General features: G+C 46.0%; 1 protein-coding gene across 1 annotated transcript in view; it reads right to left on the reverse strand.

Moving 5' to 3' along the window:
* Positions 1–13,608: 13,608 nt before the first annotated feature.
* aacs (acetoacetyl-CoA synthetase) overlaps positions 13,609–24,303 on the reverse strand; it is a 39,528-nt gene continuing 28,833 nt past the window's right edge. Inside the window, exons 15-20 of the mRNA XM_056592734.1 lie at positions 23,295–23,408; positions 22,769–22,894; positions 22,580–22,649; positions 21,517–21,575; positions 19,640–19,842; positions 13,609–14,968 (exon numbers count right to left, since the gene is read on the reverse strand). Coding sequence (XP_056448709.1) covers positions 14,831–14,968; positions 19,640–19,842; positions 21,517–21,575; positions 22,580–22,649; positions 22,769–22,894; positions 23,295–23,408 — 710 coding nt within the window. The 3' untranslated portion in view covers positions 13,609–14,830. The remainder of the gene's footprint in view (positions 14,969–19,639; positions 19,843–21,516; positions 21,576–22,579; positions 22,650–22,768; positions 22,895–23,294; positions 23,409–24,303) is intronic.

The raw sequence follows: 24,303 nt of genomic DNA on the forward strand, positions 1-24,303 counted from the left end.
GTTACGCCGACGATACCCAACTATACATCACCACCACAGCCATTACTCCTGCCATCCTATCCACTCTAACCAACTGTCTCAAGGACATCAAAACCTGGATGGACCACAACTTCCTCAAACTCAACGGCAATAAAGCTGAAATTATCATCTTCGGCCCAAAAACCATCATCCCCACCTCCCAGAACTTCTCACTTTGCATCGATGGTCACTCTGTCACTCCCTCCCCCCTGTTCAGACACCTTGGCATCATCATGGACCCCACGCTCTCCTTCAAGTCACGCACAAACAGCGTCAGGAAAACATCCTTCTTCCACCTCCGCAACATTGCACGCCTTCGACCCACCCTTTCATCCTCAGCTGCCGAAACACTAATCCACACCTTCATCACTTGCAGACTCGACTATTGCAATAGCATTCTGTATGGCCTCCCCTCCACTATTCTTCAAAAATTGCAATATGTTCAAAACTCTGCTACCCGCCTGCTTACTAACTCCCCCTCCAGAGAACACATTACTCCCATCCTCCGTCAACTTCATTGGCTTCCAATAAATTCACATCATTCACATTCGCATCAATTTCAAGATTCTCCTCACCACTTACAAAGCGCTAAACTACTTTGCATCCTCGTACATAACATCTCCTCCATCGCCACTCCCCCACTCGCCGCCTACGCTCCGCTGATACCAACCTTCTCACCTCCATCACCAAGACCAAGTATCGCACCCTGGGGGACAGAGCCTTCGCCATCGCCGCCCCTACCCTCTGGAACTCTGTCCTTCTGGCCATCCGAAACTCTGGCCAATACACTCTGCTCATTCAAAAGTCCACTTAAAACCTATCTCTTCAGGACCACCTACCACATTTGACAAATCATCCTCCGCCATCCTCCACTCTCTCCCGCTCTCTTAATGTATTGTTGTGGTGTTGCTTATTCATTTATTTTTTCCCTTTTGTTTGATTGTCTGTACTGTCTGTATGTATTCCTTTCTTGTTTGTAAAGCGTCTTTGAGTACTTAGAAAGGCGCGATAAAAAACGGATAAATTATTATTCTTATCATTAAAGGGAAACTTCACCCATTTCCATTAAGCTTTGTATCGTTAGAAACCCACTCATATTTTTGAATGGTCGTGCATCATTCCCTTATTTTCTGGAGAGACTGGAGAGATCCGTATCGATCTCCAACACTTCCTGTTTAAGATTACGCAATATGACGAGTTTTGCGTAGAATTAAATAGGAAGTGTAAGAGGGGAGGATTCTCGTAAGACTACAAGCACTAGTCTAATAGGTCTGACGCTACAGACCTATTAGAGCAGTGCCAGTGGGTGGGACTTCACCAGCAGAAACTAACATCCACAGCGTCTGAAGCTAAGCTAACCGAGGCTGTTGATAAAACTAAAGTACAATGGCGAAAGGTACTGGATCTGACATAGAAGACGGGGATTTTGAATATCTGATGCTCGAATCAGATGTTCGTGGCTACCTCTACGAGCCGCAATGTAGCGACGAGCAGCTGAAGCTGATAGAGGAACAGGAGGCGGCTGCGGCTGCTACAGCCAAGGCAGAAGATAGGTGGAGATCTAGATCAGCGGGAGTGGCCAGCGAAGCTGTGCATCGTGGTGCATGGTGGGAGTTGTTGTCTTCAATCCACAAGCGCCAAAAAGTCGCTTTCTGCCTTTTCTCGGTCAAGACGGCACCAAAGTAGAATTTTATTTTATTATTCGACTACATATAGGACCCAATTTCAATACATATTCATGCCTCCACCGGTGCAATTCTCCTTTAAGGCTCAGACTTCCTTGAGTCTGAGCCTTTACCTCAGAGTTCAAATGCAATATACTTCAACATGCATCGTGAAAAATTACACTGAAAGAAGTGAGAGGCAAGTTGATTAAGTTGACCATAGTATGAGAGACAGTTAGAGAGAAAGTAAGAGAGTTATACAAAAATGTAAATCTCTCTCTACATACTGAATAAATATTTAAATAAATAAACTTCAGGGGGATTGCTAGTAAACCACTGCAAACTGACTTTATTTAGAGTTACCGCAGAACAAAATGTTTTGGTGCTCTTTAGCTGTGCCTGGCGTTGGGAGATGGGTTGAAGGATCAATAAACAGACACCTTGCTAATTGCCACGCTAGTTTAACTGCCTCTACAGGAACAGGACACACTTTCAACTTTATGTAAACACGAAGCCTTGAAGTGGCTTACTTGTCCCCTCATTCCCTATTAAATGAACACTATGTAGTACACTATTTAGGGAACAAGTATCTATAGACAAGCTCACATGTGTCTGATGTAACACCTAGACAGCTCTTTTGGATAAATAACTTGTCTGTGCCGACCGTCTCCATTTGATGACCAATGACAATCACAACCAATCACAGTCCCAAGTTCATCAGCAACTGGTTCCCTCTGCAGCAGGGAAGGGGAGGAAGGTGGCCAGAGGAGGAGACAGAGTTAAAACTTGAGAACCCCTGAAAAGTCTTTTTTTGAAGACGATTTTATTGTTTTACTAGTTTACTAGTTCTACTTATGATTGTTTAAAGGAGCATTTCACCGGTGGAGGTGTCACGTTAAAATTGTACCGGGGGCGAAAATTGTACCGGCCTACGTCATCGTTTGTTTACATCCTGACAACCTGACAACCTGCCCTGCAACAGACGACGCGATGCAGAAAACATGTTTCCAAACGACGAAATAACATAATACAGATAGCGGATCGCTATCTGAATTATGATAGATAGCGATAACACTTGTTTTTACTTTATATTTGTATTGTATTTAATTGTTTAATCGAAACAATAAAGAAAATTGCCCGCGAAACGGGCGATCGCGTCAAATGACGCGTCAAATCACGTAGGAAGGTTCTTGAACATTCTAGACTATGAAACCTGCTTAAAACACTCAGTTTACTAGCTAAATTCAATTAAACAATTCAATACAATACAAATATAAAGTAAAAAGAAGTGTTTTCTAGCGATCCGTTATCTGTATTATGTTTCAAGAACCCTCCTACGTCATTTGACGCGATCGCCCGTTTCGCGGGCAAAACATTGTCATTTGACGCGATCGCCCGTTTCGCGGGCAATTTTTTTTACTGTTTCGATTAACAATTAAATACAATACAAATATAAAGTAAAAACAAGTGTTATCGCTATCTATCATAATACAGATAGCGATCCGCTATCTGTATTATGTTATTTCGTCGTTTGGAAACATGTTTTCTGCATCGCGTCGTCTGTTGCCGGGCAGGTTGTCAGGATGTAAACAAACGATGACGTAGGCCGGTACAATTTTCGCCCCCGGTACAATTTTAACGTGACAGAGGCATGAATATGTATTGAAATTGGGTCCTATATGTAGTCGAATAATACAATTAAATTCTAATTTAGTGCCGTCTTGACCGAGAACAGGCAGAAAGTGACATTTTGGCGCTTGTGGATTGAAAACAACAACTCCCACCATGCACCACGATGCACAGCTTCGCTGGCCACTCCCCCTGATCTAGATCTCTAGTTTCTGCTGGTGAAGTCCCACCCACTGGCACTGCTCTAATAGGTCTGTAGCGTCAGTGGGTCCCACCTCCTATAAGGGGGTGGGACTAGTGCTTGTAGTCTTACGAGAATCCTCCCCTCTTACACTTCCTATTTACTTCTACGCAAAATTGTCATATTGCGATACGGATCTCTCCAGTCTCTCCAGAAAATAAGGGAATGATGCACGACCATTCAAAAATATAAGTGGGTTTCTAACGATACAGAGCTTGATGGAAATGGGTGAAGTTTCCCTTTAACTCTTTTCGAAACTGGCTTGGACCGGTATGGTTTGGGGTCGGCAACAAATTTTGGCCTTGTGACAATTATTTTCCAGCTAGTAGGTGGCATTATCAAAGGCTAGTTCAAGGAATTGATTAATGAAAGTGCATCTGGAACTGCGACGCAGGCCGATCAGCTGGCTTAGTCATATGCCAACCAAGCACTAGAGGACTATTAAAAGACGTACATATAAACAAGTGCATGCCCTAATCAAGTAAATGTCATGCCTGATCACGTTGGGTAGAGGTGTTGCTGCACTGTCTCCACAGAGACAACGCAGCGATATCATCATGAGCAGTTCTTACAGAAAGGGAAATCCGCGAGCTGCTGATCATGTGAGAGAAGGTGGTGCAGTCATATTAAACAAAGACGTTGAAAGATGGTGCGATCTACGAGAGAGAGGCAGAGGAACTGTCCTTACGAGGCTTTTGTCGGGATAAAAACCATAACCCGTCCCTAACCCAAAAGTGGTCAGCAAAATAAAGAATATGTTGGCGTTTTTGCAATTGTAAATAGTTAATCGCGTTTGTAGCCTACACTCAGACGTGGACTCATTCTTGCATGCGGATGTCTTCATTCATAAAAAAATAAAAACATTCGGGAATATGCAAATTATTCTAAAGAGGTCTCTGTGCGCAGCCCCGCCTTCTCCAGTGAACCAAGAAAGCCCGCGCCGTGACGAACTTGGGATTTTACCCCCTCCGTTTTACACAGTAAACTTGAAATTAGAAGTTGAAATTGCTGGGCGTGCCAAGCCTCGACCGAACCGGCTTGGCAGTGTAGAAAGGCCTTATGCTGGAGAGAGGGCAGTAGTGCACAGCTAAAAAAGCAGAAAACCACTCTTAAAACACTTCACACAACACAACACAGCACACCCACACACACACCACGGCGGGTGCTGACTGACTGCACACACAACACAACACACACACACACACCACGGCGAGTGCTGACTGCACACAGACACACACACACACACACACACACACCACGGCGGTTGCTAATTGACTGCTCGCACACACACGCACACGCACATATACACACACCATGGCGGGTGCTGACTGACTGCGCACACACAAAAACCTCCGTTCCTAGCCTACTCACCGTTAGAAGAGCTTTAGGCGAAGTAGCCTCATCAGAGACTACTTGCGTTAAACAGCAAAGTCTCAGAGCTTTCCGTCTTAAATCTTTTGTGGACTTTTGTCAACAGCTCCTGCCTTTCTCTACGTGCAGTATCACACAAAAATACGTAATGTCGGGTCGCCATGGTTGTTGCATATAGGCCTATAGAGGGGGGTTCCGTTTCATTTAATCTTGCATAGTTTCCAATAACTCCCGCTCAGCCCCCCGCAGCCTACGCGTGCCCGTGACGAGTATTTCTTTATCCTTCCGGGAGTAGTAGCAGGATCTGATTGAATTAAATTCAAAAACGGTTGTGAAAGAAAAATAAGTTCACTGTATCCGGCTCTTTACATTTAAGCAAACAGATATAGATATTCTAAATTCTAAATAAAGAACATAAAAAAAATCGGATAACTTTAGAATAATCTGGCGGGCCAGTTATGGCCCGCGGGCCGCCAGTTGCCGACCCCTAGAAGGACTGCACATGTTTGTGAAGTTCCTCAAATCTCTCACGGTGCCATAAGACATGCTTATTACAGTGGAAATAAAATAAAATATAAAACAATAAATAGGCAAGCACTTATATAAACCAATTTGCACAAAACATTTAACAAATGAAACACAAACAACATTGTATCACTCACAATCATTAAAGTACACAATACAAAATTAGCATTGACGACCAGAATTACCCGAGAACCCAAAAAATAGTTAAACTGTCAGTTAAAGAAACAAAATATTAGACGTATTACAGACAGAAATTCCAACTGAAGGCTTACAACTTTCCACTACTGTCTTAAACAAATGTTTTAGGAGGTCCTGACACACCACAAAATTAATTTAAACACTCCCCAAAATCCATAACGTACTGACCGTTTGCAAAGCGGTCTCTGTAGTCCTATACTTTTTCGTAACCCAGTTTACTAAATCCCCGGACATTTATGGACATATTCAAAATGGAACAGACGCTATGAAAGGTCCATATATTCTCCATTAAGATGGATTGTCGACAAACATCTACACTGCCTTCTCCACCCTCCTCCACCACCAGACCCCACAGACAACCTGCTGGGGTTGCTGGAGACTAGCCTGAGGTGAAATGGATTGGTTTATAAGTGGTAAACTGGCAAATAGTGTGCCCATATATATAAGGCCCATATGGATGCCTTGACTCCCTCCTCTCTGTGGAGAGTCTTCATGTTGTCCACCTGTCCATGTGATCTTCCACACTGTGCTCCTTGTTTTCTCCCAACCACAGAACCTTCAACGCTGCCCATGAACGAGACAGGGGCTCTATAACTAAAGTAGGTTCCCGGGACGCTACCCTGTGTGGCAGCCCCCTGCTCCGAACATAGGATCGGTGAGATGCAGAACCTGAATTTCGCCACAGGGAAAAATAAAGTAGATTTTCGTGTATGGCTGATTATGCGTACACAGCACTTAACAAATGACCCCTCCTTCCCCAGGCTTACCGTCTGCTCCTGCAGCCGGGAATCATTCATACACATAGCAACCCCAAAATTAAAGTTAAAAACACCATTCATCCACAACAAAGGCTTTTTGAACCACCCTTTCAACAAAAGGCCATTTCAACATAAGTATATTTCAAACCCACTTACAAGCATGGATTACACAAGGCGATCGGCAAGGCCAGTTTACCACCCTGATTTGATGACGCCTGCTAAGGCGATATCAAATCACAGATAATTATGTTTCTCAAGATGGTGCACATAGGAAGCAGACACTCCACCTCTATTCACAATCAGGACCCTTTAAAGCTCTGCAGTGCAGAGGATCATCCAACCATATCAATCCAAATCCCGCACTCATGTCAGGACACGGGATCTGTCCGCCCACCTCATTCCCCCCCTCCTACAGCTGACCCTACCACCCACCAGTGCGGGTGAGGTTACCACAGACAAGACTGGTACAGGTACGAAGGACCAAGCATGTGTGTGGAGCTTTTGTGGTTGATGGCTGGCCGCTATCAACCAAAGATACTCAACAAAGGCTTTAACTCAAACACGACTGCTTAGGCCATGCAACCTGCTCTGGAGACAAGGGGAATCAGCGTCACTCTTCCTCTTCCAGCCTATATTCCTTAGCCGCACCCTGCTCCAATCTGGGCAGGGTGCATCTACAAACCCATGCAGACAGATATCCAAATAGACAGCTGACCCCAGGCTTTTAACCTTTTTTTTTAAAGGTTAGTTCATGATTTGGGCTTTTTCACCTCCTACCTAGGGTCAACAACAAAAGTGAGAGAGACCACTTTTTTGTTGCTCAGTTCCGTGTTTGTCCTGTATGCAGCTGGTACCGGTGAGCATTAAATGTAAATTGCATTTGTTTATTTCAAAACAGACATTTACACAACACAAAACCATCAACATGGAAACATCAACAAGGATGTACACAAAAGGGCTCTCCCACCGTCCCTAACCATACCTACTACACCTGTTATAAGTGTCATCTATACAAAGAATAACGAAGAAACTAAATAAACAAGCAGATCAAGTAACATATCAAAGTACAGGGTTATAAACTAGAAGTGAAGATATATACAACGAAAAAAAGCACCTTTAAGGTGAACAAGCAAAGAAGTCTTGAAGTCCAGAAATGCAGTCATTGAACTGTATGAATCAGTCTAATTATTCATTATTATCCTCTTCTTCAATGCTACATTGTCCATAAAAGAGACCTTTTGCACCGATCAGACTTTGCCCATGCACACATGAGGAGTTCCTGTGGGAATTTTACAAACGGTGGTAAATTGAAATCTGTAAGCTGTGGATTCTAGCTGTAAAGGCTGGTTTTCCAGGAAACCCAACCAGTTTGGTTTGAGCCAGTAGCAACGTGGCTGGTTGTCCTCAAAAGCACTTCCTTGTCCATGAAATGATCCAGGACACTCCCGCAGTAACAGTAGCACATCCGCTGTGCAATTCCAGATACAAAGAACACAGAAATCGTTGTACAACCTCCTGAAAGACCAATCAACGAGGAGAGAGTGGTTTGAAAGACCACTCAGCAGAGAGTGGTTGAAACGATGATCGCCCATGCCTGTTTTCAGTTTTCATTTCAGGGTTGAATATAACACTACACATGATGGGACTGACCAATCTTTTTTACACTTCAGAATCGTCAGAATGGTTTAAGTTTTCTGAGAAGTTGGAATAATTAACTTAAAAAAAGATTTCAGAGGCTCGGAGGGGGATACGCAGTATTCATTGGATTAAAACAGCCGAACACCTTTGAACATTTCTTGAAAGTCGGTAAATTAGGCCTAGATCAAGGCAACTGAAAAAGACGAGCCAGGTCTGTGTGAAGGTTGAGTAATACAGCATGTTTAAATCAAAAAAACTCAACAACCAAGTGAACAAATGAATACTTCTTGAATATGAATCACACCTCATAAATCATATATTTGGCGTAAAACATGCGATTAGCATAACAACTACATTTTAAATCTGTCAAGAAAACATTTTATTTCGAAAAAGAGTAGGTTTGCAACATATTCATTGTACACAGTATATTTTGTCTCTTTCAGAAATCAAAATGTAAAAGTTATCACTACGACGTTTAGCTAGGAGTGCTAACATGGTTGTTTTGGAAACAGTCAACAAAGCCCAGGTTTTTCTCATGCACTAATGCTTCATCCCAGTGCTTCCCAGCACGATGCCAGAGCATTCCTGCCAGAACAACACACAGCCTGTGGACACGGGCCTGGATCTGCAAGAGCATCTTGAAGTTCATGCAGACTGTGCTTGTAGTGTCTGAGAGTTGTTGAGAGACTTTGCTGATGTGTGCCATCAGCTGTCATGACTATTTGAGGGTGGAGCTATAAAGGACAGAGTGTGTGATTGGTTAATAGTAGCAAGTTCAATTCTACACCCACCTAGATTACTTTTACTGGGCTCCTCCAGACAAAGGATGCAGAGTGGGGGTGTTGAAAGCCAGTTTATTGTAATAATTTGCAGAATATGATACACGGTGCTGGTGCTCCATGTTTCAATGCAGGAGACCTCCCTAGGTGTGTGTGCTGATGGCTGGTTTAGACCCTGTTTACACATACATGGTTGTTTTGAAAAACTGAGACATTTCCCTTTGTTTGCGCCCTTCTTTTACAATCAAACGAGAATTCGTCTCTGAAAATGATTCTTTCCAAAAACTCCGGCCCGAGTGTTGATTTTGGAAAACTTTGGTTGCACGTTTGCATGTTGAGAGTTGTAGGCAGCCAACGTCACAGTATATGCCAGAACTTGCACCTGCGCCAAAAGTGCGACCAATGTTTACATTTTCTATTGGGATTCTTATTGTCTAACGTGGGCTTGAGCTTCTCGTTACACTGCCACCTACAGTTTTGGAATGTCCTGGCAACGTACAGCATATACACGGGTTAGTGTAAACTAAAACTTTTCTGAAAACTGACAGGTGCGTGAAAAGTCAGTTTATGAATATATCTGGCCACGTGGCCATGTTGCCTCAACCTGTACACATTGATTACTTAATGCAAAACCACTGTGCAGCCTCACCCAGCTCCAGAGTCAAATCAGACTCTGGCACTGGGTGAGACTGCTTAAACCAGCCATCATCCACACACTCTCCCAAACTAATGATAGGTAACATACAAATACCAAAGGTCATAAAAGAGTCCCTATTTGACCACCAGGTATTAGTGGGATGAGTGATTACATGCTGTTATCAGCTCTGCCCCTTAGTGACGTACCAATCTACCAGACTTCCCAGTGGACTGTAGCTGCCACTGGTAGGCTTCACTTCTCTACCCATCATACATCTAAATAGACACTCCCATGTGATGTCACTAAGAGATGGGGCAGGGCCGATTGGAAAAAGCCTGTAATGACTAATCACAGTCACACCTAGAGGTATAATAGCCCACAAAGTCAATTAACCAAAGAGCCCACTGGGTTATAAACGGTCATATTAAAGATATATATGTTGCCCTGTAGAAGATGTGTTCCAAATGCGGGGAGGATATGAATGATTGCAATACAATGGATTGCTATGGGTTATGACGTTATGATCCTTTACGACGAAGGACCTCCGGACCGCAAACGTACAAGGGTGTAGCTCAAACAAATTACTAAGATGGCTGCCAAGCGTTTTTATATCATCTGCCGCACACACAATTGAGAATCATTTGGCCATCATCGTTAGCGGGTATTCCCTTGTACACAGTGTTTAATAGCAGTAGTAACACAAATGTAACTGTATTGGGTCGCTTCCAGGTGTAGAATCGCACCGGTTTGAAAGGAGTAAAACGAGGTTCCCACCGTCTCAGGACTTACACAATGGAGTCACCCTCGATAAATTAATATAGATACAATAAACGAAATGGATGAAACTCCCTACCCCACCCCCCCCCTCTCCTCTCTTATGGTCTTTATGGCACGCTGACTCTTGCAGCCGTCGTACCTAATAGGGAAGAGCATCAGCGGCATTTCAAACGTCCCTGAGGATAATATAATTCCTGGGAGGTTTAGCAGCGTGTACTAGAATATACATCAGGGCAATTTGCCCATCTGCTCAACTCCACTTGAGCCACTGGAAACGACGCTGAGCCTACACTGAGAAATCCCCTTCCCTTGGTTTGTATTTAAAAAAAATTGTCATGTGTCTGTCGCCATAATAACACAAGCGAATGAGCACAGGAGATAAATGGGATTTATTAATTTGCCCAAAGAAGGATTTCGTAGCTTTGCTTCCAACACTGCGGTGACGAAGAGGGAGGTTTACATGGGGCTGGTGAATGCCAAGAAGTGGCCCTTGAATGCGTCTTGAATGCAGATGACGAAGAGCGAATGCGGGGCCCCTCGCCTAGTGAGGAATGTCACTACGATTACAGAGCGGAAACACAAAACGGATGGCTTGTTACACTCACTTGTATTTCATGATTGAACAAAATATTGGACAGAATAATGGTGTCTCTCTCTGAGGCGGTATGCTTCTAGTGCAGGATAAACACACAGTTTTAGGTACAGCCACAAACATTCTGAACACAACCTCCCCATATGACAGAGTCAAGACAAAGGAACATGCTGTTATCAGTTGAGCTTTTATACAAATACAAAATTCACGAATAAAAAGTTTCTGAGTGAAACTAACTGTTTCAAACGTAAATTGTTCCCATTTGTTCCATCAACCGTTACCCTGGCGAAAAAATAAAGACACACAATTCCAGAAGAGGTGATGATTGCAGTACAGGCCTGGGTATTAGATTGAGTTCCTTGTCGTTTGGTAACAACAGTACTGTGCAAAGCCTGTCCCATTCATTTACCTCCATTGACTCCAGAAGTTCTGCGGGATAAAAAACACACTCGCTCTCTCCCGCGGTTGCGTGAGTCACCTCCTTTCATCACGCTTAATGGAAAATCTATTTTGAATTTTCAAGGGGATTACATCGCTTCCGGTCCCCTTTCATGTCACGATTGAATACTTTGTGAGACACAGCCGGACATCCATGTTGACACCATCAGCTTAACAAAGGGTTTAAGTCTCCTTGGGGCCCAATATATACATACACACAATCAATCTCTTTAATGTGTTGATGGGGTTGGCAGAGGGGTCAGCAGTAGCTCACCTGGTCTGTGCGTTATAGGGGCACCAACAGGTGAACCAGACCCAACCAAAAATGATAAGCAGTGACAGAGGGAGAAACATTGTGTGGTACGCTGGACACGTCCAGTGGTTCCTCAAGCGAGCGGAGAACACCATGCTTCTACACAGCTTGATTTAAGCCTATAGGCTTTACAGTGTCGTACGGGGATCTATACAAGAATAATAAATCAAGATGGAAGCCTTTAAAAATAACCGTTTCCTCTTTGTATCTATATCTCTCCTGCTCAATCTCCACCTTCCTCCTCTCTCTCCATATCGCTCTCTCCATCTGTCGATGTACCATCTGACAGTCAAAAAGTGTTTCTTTTTCTCCTTTTAGAAAAGTTAATTTTTTCAAAACTGGCATCAGAAGCGTTGGCTGGACTGAAGGTTAGGACAAATAAATAGATTTCAAATAAAAACATTGGGAAGATGTTGGGATGTTTTTTTGGACTATTTACGTCGCCCTGAACGGCGAGCGGTGGAGATTGGCTGAGTGTCAACAGCGAGCGTTCACACTTCAGAAAGGTTAGGCAGTTATCCGATTGACTCATTTATAAAGCGGTGACGTCCATCAAAGTGAGTGGCTTCCCGTTCCCCTCCTCCACCACCGTCGTGTCCTCGCTGCCAGCGGCCCCTCACGCAGACGCGCACACGCGCGCGAGCCCTGGTATTCATGGTACACCCCTTGTCCTGCCATCCGTCTTCTATTGTACAGGCCAGGCTCATGCGACCGTTAGAACGTGCACGACTTACAACCCTGACGATTGACAGCCTGTAACGTCTTATTTCTGAGATGAAGAATGGCTGCGGACAAAACATAACTTCAGATTCTTCACAATTCTGCTTGTGATTATTATAGTTTTTCTATGAAACTCAATAAGCTACAAAGGGATGTCAGAATTCTTCCCGATTGCAGAAATGCTCGCCGTGGTGAATGAAAGCTACATTAGAGAACAGCAAAGGGAGCCAGCGCCCTTTGATATCCATAAAATAACCAAATGTAAAGCATATTAATCATATGCGGCAACTGCAAGAACACTCAGCCTTGTATCACCAGCATCCAACAAATTACAGATAAGCTACTGTTACTGGCCACACAGTCGATGCATTCTTAACAATGATTAGATCAGAACAGTTAAAGTTTTTCTCAGTCGCTTATCAGAATTGAAATTCTCAAAACGACCTGCTCAATCTTCACATCATTGTGTCACTTGTGCAGAACAAAAAAGCAGTTTCTCATTCATTTGAACAAGCTGCAAATGCTTTGGTACATTCATGCAAATGATTATGTACAATTCTCTGCTCTTTCCTACATTATCAATTGCTTATGTCATGTAGATCAAAATGTAGTGTAATGGGTCTCACCCCCAAAATATTTAGGCATTATTTCATTGCATAAGTCTTCACATGCAAAATGGTAGAACAAGTTGTCATAATATGTCAAGAATATTTCTATACATTTCCATTAGACTTTTTTTCTAAATCGGTCCTGAATTGGTAAATTGCTACCAGGTGAATCTTGACTCTCTAAAAAAAAGAAATGTGTGAAGTGTTAGATCAATCAACGATCAACCAGTGCATAACACAATGTTACATTGTCTGACAATGGAAGGACAAGGAATTGGACGGGCTCAACAGCCAGAGAGAAGAAGAAGAGGAAGAGGAGTGAGGCTGCGTGAGAATGAGAATTTGTGGCCCAACAGACAGGAACGTCAGGAGGTGTAGGAAGACTGCACTGTAATTCCTAATTGCATGTACAATTTACAGTCTGTCAACAGATTACAGTACAGACAGCCAAAGCGTTAATGTGAATCTTGTCCAGTCTCTTGCAATCAATCTCCCACATACACTAAGGTGTAACTTTCAATTTACAATAATTGTCTTCAAAACTTTAGCCAAAGTTTACATCAAAACATCCCTCCAGAGTACACTGTTATATTGACAACATGACTAAGCAATTTGACTGTCTTATTCATACACAATGACACAAGGACATGTCATTCTGATGGCACTGACATGTTCATTGACAGATATTTACTTTTGAGGGATGAACTAACGATTTTGAGCAAGAGACTGGCTTTTGCAATAAATCCATGGTGTTTTGCTATTTGTATGAATTGTTTTGAGAAATACATTAGCGGTTTTGCAAATGTTGAGGATGATTCGAGAAATGTACCAAAGCGACTGAGAAAAACTTTAAAGTCAATACCGGACCGAAACACATGCTAGGCAAATAAAACAAGATGTTTACATGCACACAGTTGAATTGAAACCACGTCTTTGGTTCTTCCCTTTCAATCAGTGGTCCCACTTATTTTTTGTTACCATGCAAAATTGTTCTCTCCTAAGCGTTGGCATAATATTCACACAGAAACAGTTTCAGGATTTAGTTATTATATTTATATTCAGGGCATTCATTAGACGCTTTTGTCCAAGGCGACCATTCATACACACATTCACACACCGACGGCGGAGTCAACCACACACGGCGACAGCCAGCTCGTCGGGAGCAGTCAGGGTGAGGGGTCTTGCTCAGGGACACCTCGACACTCTGAGGAGTGTAACCTTCAGGTTACAGGTATTTTTGAGGTTCACATGAATACACCTGTACGGATCTACATCTAAATTGAGTACCAAGACCATGATGCACTTAAAACTAACAGAACAATGTTCTGCTATGGACAAACCAGAAGTAGTTAGTGAGATAGAATAACTAGTAGCACAATCTACAATGACTAAATTAAAAACTAACTCACCACAACGTGGCATTACCAGCGGAAGCTAAGGCTTGCCGACGGCTTTCAGAAATGTGTATGTACCTTACACACTAAGTTTTTGTTGGTCCCATTAGGAAGGGGGGGAGGGGGGCACTGGGACTCGAGAGCCCACTGGTTTGTATGAATTAAAAATAAAAGATGCTCACTAGATATCAATTATCTTCTCTTCTTCTGTGTGCAGATTGCATTATGAACTCATTCGAAGCACAATGTTTTGATCACAAGCACGGAGAGCCAGCAAGCTGTAGACCAAGTAACATAAAATTCTCCACCTGATCCATACATTGAATGCATTATTATTTCAAACATATCGCATAAAAATATGTATCGTTTTGTTGTTGGGTATGCCTCAGCAGATCCAGTCAACAAATAAAAGTCTCTCCCAGTGTAGAAATAAAAAAATATTCCTTTTGGAATTGTACCCCCAGACCCCGTCCCCGTCTGTGGTCTGGGGGTGCGGGCTCTGGACCAGGGGACCCCTGCGTCCTCCTCCTTCAGTAGTTCTGCAGCTCTGGAATGTTCTTGTAGAGGTCCAGGGAGTCGGGGTTGGAGAAGGCCCCCCTCTGGGTGACCTCGCGGCCGGCCAGGACCTGCTTCACCGCCACCTCCACCTTCTTCCCACTCAGGGTGTACTGCGGAGACGGAGGGACACAGTCAGCCCGCGGCTCAGATCGGGACTATCCCGATGGGTTTGTAAAGGCCTGAGTCACAGTCAGGGCCATACAGGGGTCACGGGCCATCTTATTCGACAGCCACATAGACTTTAAAAAGACTAGGAGAAGCTCAACCCTTATCATCAAGGAAGACCCCCTGAGAAGGAGCACAGGAAGAGGGTTTCTGTCCTTCAAGGAGAGACCAGGAGGGCACTGGGAGCCAGACCACAACTCTTTGTCATCGTCACAGACTACAATGATTTTATTATGAGGAAACTCAAAAAATGTGCTATTTGCTACAAATGAATGGAAGGGCGTTGTTTACTTTAAGATGGATACAGGTTAAAAAGTGAAATCAAGCAATTAAGATATCACAAAGAGATATCACAGCTAACCCAAGTCGTGAAGCAGAAAAACAGAAGTAATCGTCGGCCAAATCCAGTCAGACAGCTTATTAAAGCAACTGATCTCCGATGTATTAAAGAAAACCTAAAACAACCTGTTCCTCATGAAGAGTGATGTAATCATAGTAAAATCGTTTAGCTTTGGATTGATCCTGGTTACAATTTTGAAATAAAGTCACAAAATAAATAATAAAAAAAGTAGGATAAGATGTAAATGTGGACTCTTTGAGTTAAACACATTAGTAACCCATTATTACCCATTAGGAGACATTTTGGATTAGGTTTTGGGTTACACGGTCATGTGATTCAAACATCCCCCCCCCCCAAGTCATATAGCAGCAAATAAAGCCCCGCCCCAAACAAACAACGTAATAGTGTGTTTCAATCAAAAGCCAATCAAAAAGCCTTTCTTAAATATTGATGGTGGGCGGGGCCCCAGCTCAAACAGGGTCCCTTGCTGATCCTTCAAACGCAGAGTTACGTATGTAACTCCGGTTCTATGAATCCTGGATGACCGCCAGAGGCGGTGCATTCAGCACTGGATTTATCCGTCTCGCGCATGCGCAGTTCGAGTACCTATACCAACAAGGTCACATGTGACCCTCGTGACCCCGGATTGGCTATATAGCCCGGTGTCGACAGAGGATCTGTTCCCAGAATCTTCTCGCAAACACGAGACTTCTGAGTGACCTGTAACTCTGGCGTTCATCCAGGATTCATAGAACCGGAGTTACATACGTAACTGCGTTTGAACTCTGCGTTCTATTTCATCCTTACTGACCGCCAGAGGCGGTGCATTAAGCACTGGATGGCCAATACCAACAACGTCACGAAGAATCGAAGCGCTCACCCTACTGACCAGAGACAGCAGAGCTTGGCCTCAGGACCACGCCCATTGGACCAACCCCAGATAGGTAACCCGTTGGGAAGGGTCCAGGCAACTCTATGATTGGTTCACCGTCAAGCCCAGCCGGGCGATGTGCGACAGCAAGCAGGCCGTGTCCTGGGCCACCTGGGACCTGGAGGGCGCACAGACCAGCCAGTCGTCCAGATACGGCAGGACCTTCATGCCCTGCGTCTGCAGGGGTGCGAGGGCTGCCGCCACAACCCTGGTGAAAACCCTCGGGGAGAGGGAAAGCCCGAAGGGAAGTACCCTGAATTGGTAATGCCTGCCCCGATAGGCAAACCTCAGGAACCGCCTGTGGTGTGGCGCAACCGGCACATGAAAATAGGCGTCCTTCAGGTCTATGGTCGTAAACCACTCCCCCCTGGCAACTACCCTCAGGGTGTTTGCGGAGGTGAGCATGTGGAATGGTAAAACTTTTAAAAACGTGTTCAGGCCCCTTAGGTCTAGAATGGGCCTGAATCCGCCGTCTTTCTTGGTTACCAGAAAGTACGCCAAGTAGAACCCCCCGGGTTGTAACTGAGGGTCCACTGGCTCGATCGCACCCTTGGCCAGGAGGGCGGATAGCTCCTGGGCCAGAGCTGCGGCCTTCGTTGGATCGCGGACGACTGTCATCCTGACCCGGCCGAAGGCCTGGGGCCGGCGTCGGAACTGTAATTCGTACCCCCGGGTTAAGGTGGAAACCACCCAGGGGTCTATAGTACAGGCAGCCCAGTAACTGATCTGCTGCTGGGAAAAACAGCCGACGACCGGCCCTGTGGTCCTAGCGCCTGGCTCCCCGGCCTCTATCGGCTCTGGAGGGGTACCGGTGAGGCTCCGCGGCCCGAGGCTGCCCGGGCGATGGGCGCGAAAGCTATCAGCGGGCTGCTGGGCGGGCCGCCGAGACCTACGTAGGCCCTCATCTCGCGCTGGGTAAGAGCGTGGTGGCTGGTAGCGGCCCCGGGGGGCAGCCTGGGGGGCTCTAGGCCTGCCAGGAGCGGACACACTCCTGTGAAGACCCGACAGCTGCAGGTTGGTTTGCCTAGCTTGGGCAGCTCGCTCCAGCGTCTCCAGGGCAGCTGACCCAAACAGCTCCCCCGGTACCACTGGCACGGCTCTGAGGGCCTTCCTGCATGCCTCCGTCAGGGGCGACTGAGCCAACCAAACTTGGCGGCGAGTCTGGACCAGGGTGGACATAACACGCCCCAATTCCCTGGACATGAGGGCAAAGGCCTGTAGGGACGCATCGCTCAGGTTCTGCGTAGACGGCTCAACTGCAGCTTGTTGCAGCGAGGTCGAGAGCGCCAGCATTAGGTGGGAGAGGGAATTGCCAATCCGCCCCTATACGCGCTGCTGCGTCATAGGCCTTCGAGAGCAGGTCGTCTGTGACCCTGCACTGGGGCCGAGGACACCTGGCATCCGGCCGCAAGGCCTGATCGGGGGTTAAAATGAGGGAGGCAATGGCGGGCTCAACGGGTGGCATGCGACCCAACCCATACTGCGCTGGATCCCGCATGGCAGCCAAGGCCCGAGCACTGGAAGAAGGACGGGGGAGAGCCTTGGCATCCTTCCAGCAGACGTGCAGCTCCTTTAAATACTCCTCCGAAGGAGGGACAGAGAAAGGGGCTGTGGCAGGGCTGCGCCTGAAAAAGGCGCTAGGCTGCCAAGTCTGCCTGAGGAGCATCAAGCCCCAGGCGAGCCAGGGCCGTACGGATGACGGCCCCGATGGGGTTACCCTCTGTGCTGTGCCCAGAGCTCTGAGCAGAGGAGCGGGAGGCCTCCCCAAAAGCGTTTGAGGCTTCCTCCACCGTGACACCCTCACTGAAGAGGTTAGCCGATGCCGCCAGCGACAGGACATCGTCCGTGCCCGGCACATCCCCCAAGGAAGGGTCAGGCCGGATGTCAGCCACCGCGCCACCTGCCCCAGGTTGCAGGGTCAGGAGGAGTTCCTGTATCCTCACCATGTCGGACGACAAGCGATCCACCTTGGATGCTAGCTCGTCCCTAGCCCTTTTCCTGGGGGGAGGCCCTGCTCTACCCCGACGCCAAGAACGGCCGGGCTGAGCTGGAGGAAGTGGCGGCATTGATGGAAGGTCGACGGCTGCCGGATGTTCCACCGCTGCGAGCCTAGCCAGCCTGAGTGCCAAGGGCATGGAGCCGCAGTTCATACAGGCCCTCTCGGTAAGGCCCTCCCTCAAATGCTCGAAGCCGAGGCAAGAGGGGCAGCGATCATGGCCATCATCAGGCTCAAGGAGGGCCACACAGGCGCCACACATATGAGCCATCAGCAGAACACTGGGAGAGGGAGCACTGCCTTCACCAGTGAGCTACTAACTCAAGAAAAGCCAAGAAAGTGTTACCGGGAGAGGACGCGAGAGCGCAGTCTTCACCAGCAAGTGACTGAAAATAATTACACACTCAAATATACAGCAGTGTTCTCGGGAGAGGACGCGAGAGCGCTGCCTTCACCGGTAAGTGACTGAAAAGAAACAAACAAGTGTTACAGGGAGAGGGTGCGAGAGCGCTGCCTTCACCGGTAAGTGACTGAAAAGTAAACCCCAACAGTGTTACAGGGAGAGGGCGCGAGAGCGCTGCCTTCACCGGTAAGTGACCGAAAGAAATAAGCAACAGTGTTACAAGGAGAGGACGCGAGAACGCTGACTTCACCGGTAAGTGACCGAAAGAAATACGCAACAGTGTTACAGGGAGAGGGCGTGAGAGCGCTGCCTTCACCGGTAAGTGACCGAAAGAAATACGCAACAGTGTTACAGGGAGAGGACGCGAGAACGCTGACTTCACCGGTAAGTGACTGACCGGAATTATTTTTTCTTTTTTTTAAACAAAAGTGTTACCAAACAAATTTGGTAGCAGCCAGTGTTGCCGGGAGAGGACGCGAGAGCGCTGCCTTCACCGGTAAGTGACTGAACGATTATATATATATATATATTCTTCTAACAAAAGTGTTACTAACAAAACTTGGAAGCTTCTACTCAAAGGAAGCCTTTCAGCGCTGTACAGACAAACAGCCCCTGGAGGACGAGTTCACCCGTTGCTCCGACCCTTGGTCGCGAGGCTGCACACAGTCTGGAGCGCGATCCTTTCCAAAAAGCGAATACGCTATCCGCAAGCGGTACTACTACATGCGTCTTTGCGAGAAGATGAAAGGAACAGATCCTCTGTCAACACCGGGCTATATAGCCAATCCGGTGTCACGAGGGTCACATGTGACCTTGTTGGTATAGGTACTCGAACTGCGCATGCGCGAGACGGATAAATCCAGTGCTTAATGCACCGCCTCTGGCGGTCAGTAAGGATGAAATAGAACCCTTCAGAGAGCCCCTAATAACACCAGAGGCGTCCTACCGGTATGTCCCTGGTCTCCAGGAGCAGGGCGGGGACGTGGCGGGCCGACAGGGCCCTCCGGATGTGGCCCCTGATGCGCTGCTGGAGGGCCGGGCAGAAGGCCTCGCCGGGGGCCATCTTCAGGAACAGGATGACCCGCTCCTCCCCGTCCGCGTTGTACTGGGGGACACACAGGCTGTCACACACCTCCTCGAAGGCCTCCACTGAGGGGGGGGGGGGGGGGGAGAGAGAGAGAGAGGACGGGGTTAATTACAATTGTCAAAGCGGTTACCCAACACGGCCACACCGTTTTGCACACCGTGCCCCAGTTTGGGGAAGTGCGTAGGGGTAGAAGAAACATCCCAGATTACATTTCGATTTGCAGTTGAACAATGGCCGCCAATGTGAAGATCACAAATATAACGAGATATTGGCAGTTAATCCTACAATTCACAAAACAATTTGTCATCTCTAAAGTTTATAAGTTTGAGTTTGTCCCTTTATGTATTGTTTCCTGTGCCCCCTGACCCCAGTGGCATCTCTGACCAACCTGTGCTGCTCATGGGAGACACTGGCATGAACCTCCTCTTAAGGTCTTTGGTGCTCGGTGGTGCTTATTGAGTACTGAACATTGATGCCTTTTGGCAATAGACAAATGCAAACATACCAACAATGACCACCATCTCTGTAGGAGGCAAATCGACACCCTCTGAGTCTACATCCGTGTCATATGGAGTACAGTTGATCCACAAGCCCTGTGCTGAGGAGCCGTACCCCTCCAACGAAGCAGGGGGCCGTCGGAGCGCATCGGGATCCGGTGGTCTCCATGGTAGCAGGAGTAGCCACGCCCCTCTCACAGCAGGTTTCAACACATCCGGGAATGTGTGTATGTGTGTGTGTGTGTGGGGGGTAGGAAGGAGGGGGCACGGGGGGACGTATGGTGGTACATCTGCCAAATGACAGATGTACCTCCATCCCCCAAAGACCCCCTCATTGAGCACACACACACACACACACACACACACACACACACACACGCACAGGATATAGAGGCCCTGACCTGGGCTTGCTTCCAAGTGGGCATCAGCCAATGGCAGTGGGGGTAGACGACTCATGGAGGAATTAACCAGCCATAATGGCACGCTAATGTGAAGACTTATTTCCTCTTCCTTCCCTATGATGTTAAGGATAAAGGTGTGGTTTTGACAGTATGAGACCTCTTTCACTTATGGTTACCACTTAATAGCTTGGATAACCTTTCCAGCAAAATGACGGATTTGAACTATTTCCCCATTCAGCTACGTTGGGTAAAATTTGTGTCTCCTGCCCTTTACACGTGGCTCAGCAATGCTGGAATAGACGGGCCAAAGAACAGTCTAGCAGTTGGCGGTGATGCAACACAATCCATTTGCGTATAAAGTCTCTAGCACCTTTATTTCAGAATCAGTCAGTGAGTGTCCAGACGATCCTCATAAAATAATCTGTATTGTTATAGTTATCGCATCACCTGAAAAGCATTGGCGTGCTAAAATAGACAGACGCAGATTATAATAGGTAATCAGCAGAGTCTTGTCCTTGGCTTCCTCGCTCCATGTGACAGTGTATCCCATCAGACGACCGTAACCCTTCTTGTGCCTCTCCCAGCGATGTTCCTGCTTTCATTCACAACACACACGCTGATGAGACTCGGTCTTGAGCAGGCAGATTTGCAGTGCCGCTGTATCTATCCCTGGATTATCTATCCCTGTTCCCATTCACACATGACTCCATGCCGGAAATATTCCGGAATATTGCAAGGAAAGACTGCGTCCGGAAAGGGTCTCAAATCTGATAATTTGTCATTAGTGTGTAAAAAGTAATAAAATCAAGCATAATGAGTTTGGAGCGTGCATGCTCACCAATGTTGTAGATCTCCGAACTTCCAAAACGCACTCCGTTGGGGTTCAGGGTCCCGTCGCTAGGAGACAAACATGGGAAGGAACACGTTCAGAGTTGAGGATTTAATTGAAAAGGGATTATAAAATAACCTGCAATCGGATGCATGGTCCCAATGCAAAGCAGTGAGACAAACATGTGGTGAAACAGTACTGTGAGGCAAATTGTATCGAAGATAAAGAAGTTAAGAGTAGAAAAAAATGTGATATCAAGACAGTCAATCAAACTCAGGCCAGTGTGAAGAGCGGGTTATTGCCATCACTTTGGTTGTTTTGATCATATTGGTTCCAGGTGATGACATTCGTTTGTCACATTCTGAAACAGCCCAATGCAATACCTCTATTATTAGGTAATCACAGAGTATACCTTTTCAAGGTTTTAGGTATTATTTTAATTTTGGTGCGCCCAGATGTCAAAGGTTTTCAAACTGCTTTCAAACTTTTATTTTAAGTCTCCGTTTAAATATCAACAGGTCCAAATGACAGCACATTTGAAACACATTGTCTTTATTAGTGTATGATCAAACAATTCCAAAATAATTTGGATTGCATGAAAGAATTGCAGAGTTATGCGGAAAACTAAATATTGTAATTGGCAAACATTATTCTACCAATCATAACCTGCAGGTAGCGTCAAATCACACATAAGCCAAGCAGATTGACTGCGATTTGTCGGCGGCGTGCGTAGGCTGTGCCTTCAATTTCTAGAAATTATGGTTATTTTAACAAATAAATCAAAGAATCTATTCCGTAAAAAACAGAATTAAAAAGAAAAAAAAAAGAATTTCGAACAATAAAACACCCATACATCAGGCCGTTAGGTGTATGCTGTATTGATCAGTCAACTGGTCTGTCTAGTGGACTATAGCAAATGTTGCCCATCTATCCATCATACATCTAGGTGGACACTCCCACTTGTGATGTCACTAAAACACAGGAAAAGGCAGATTTTCAAACGGCTGGTAATGCTAATCACACTCACACATGGTGGCATGACATCACCCCTTTAAACAATGAATGAGCTTACCTTCTCCCCAGCATGACAAGGCCTCCGGTCTTAGGGTTGATCTGGCAGTAGTCCCCATGGGCCCACACACCTGGACACACAGACACACACAGTACATGTCAAGGGTGGGATCATCAAACCGCATGTGTGCGTGTGATGTGAGCGCTGTTATTTAGAACTAACATATTCTGTGTGTGTGTGCGTGTGTACCTGGGTATGTAGAGAAGTAGGCTTTGTGGTACTTTGCGCCGCTGTCGTCATTCCAGAAGTGTGTGGGCTGGCAGGGGAGGGGCTTCAGACACACCAGCTCCCCACTCTCCCCCCACACTGGCTTACCTGCACACACACACACACACACACACACACACACACACACACACACACACACACACACACACACACACACACACACACACACACACACACACACACACACACACACACACACACAGAATAGGGTCGTTTTAAAGTCTTTGTACTGAACAACAGATTGTTGGTACACCTGCAGTCTCCAGTGCCCTTCCTCTGCAGAATGCCTTCTTAATGTTTATTTGGGCCAAGTGCGTATTTCGTGCTTCATCTTGCAACATTCGCTCAGAGGAATCACACTCACACTCACACTCACACTCACACTCACACTCTCACTCTCACTCTCACACACACACACACACACACACACACACACACACACACACACACACACACACACACACACACACACACACACACACAGTACCTTCAGAGCTCCAGGCCTCCACTGCCATGCCAAGGTTCCTGGACTGGATCTCACCGCGGTACACCGGGACGCTGGGGTTCTGACCCATGAAACACGACACAATGTCTGTACCGCCTGATGGGAGAGACATTGGGTTAGCACTGTGTGTGTGTGTGTGTGTGTGTGTGTGTGTGTGTGTGTGTGTGTGTGTGTGTGTGTGTGTGTGTGTGTGTGTGTGTGTGTGTGTGTGTGTGTGTGTGTGTGTGTGTGTCCACACCATTTTTTTTTTTTTAAGGCTTTAATTGGCTCCCAAGAGTAATAGGAAATATCTTGTCTCGCGGTTTGAACACACTCACAAAATTCTCAACTGAGATTACATGTTATACCCACCTATGCAACAAACACAAACACACACACACACACACACACACACACACACACACACACACACACACACACACACACAGTGAGAACATAGAAACGGCTACAAACACATTACAGTCTGATGGGTGGGGTACAGACTTGTCAGTACTGGTGTCTACAGAATAACTCCCAGGTGGACTACGTTACCCATGGCACCAGGGAAACACTTCCAATCTATAAACACAATCGAATGCAACTCCTACATCACTTCAAAAAGGCAATTATTTAATAGCCCAATTTTAGAAACCTGTACTACATCACTATATGCTAGTAAAGCATATCATCTAATGAAGATATGTTAGTACCATCACAGAGTTTATAAATTAAACCTTCTGCAGTATAACTCACTGAATCCACCACTTTGGTTGTAATTGTTTTAAACAATGTAAAATGTGAAGAGATACCTCGCCTCACACCACCTCACACCACACTAAGCGCAGTCCCCCCCACCAAACCGCTCCAAAGACAATAACAAACCCAGTGTTTGATTTAGCTGTCGGCAAACAATTTCAAATAATGATACGAACATAATGAAGGCAAAATTCCTGCCTTCATTGCGTATTCATGATATACATTTTACACTTTGTGTATCTTGAGTATAGTCTCC

Source organism: Gadus chalcogrammus, chromosome 6, assembly GCF_026213295.1.
Source record: "Gadus chalcogrammus isolate NIFS_2021 chromosome 6, NIFS_Gcha_1.0, whole genome shotgun sequence".
Lineage (NCBI taxonomy): Eukaryota > Metazoa > Chordata > Actinopteri > Gadiformes > Gadidae > Gadus > Gadus chalcogrammus.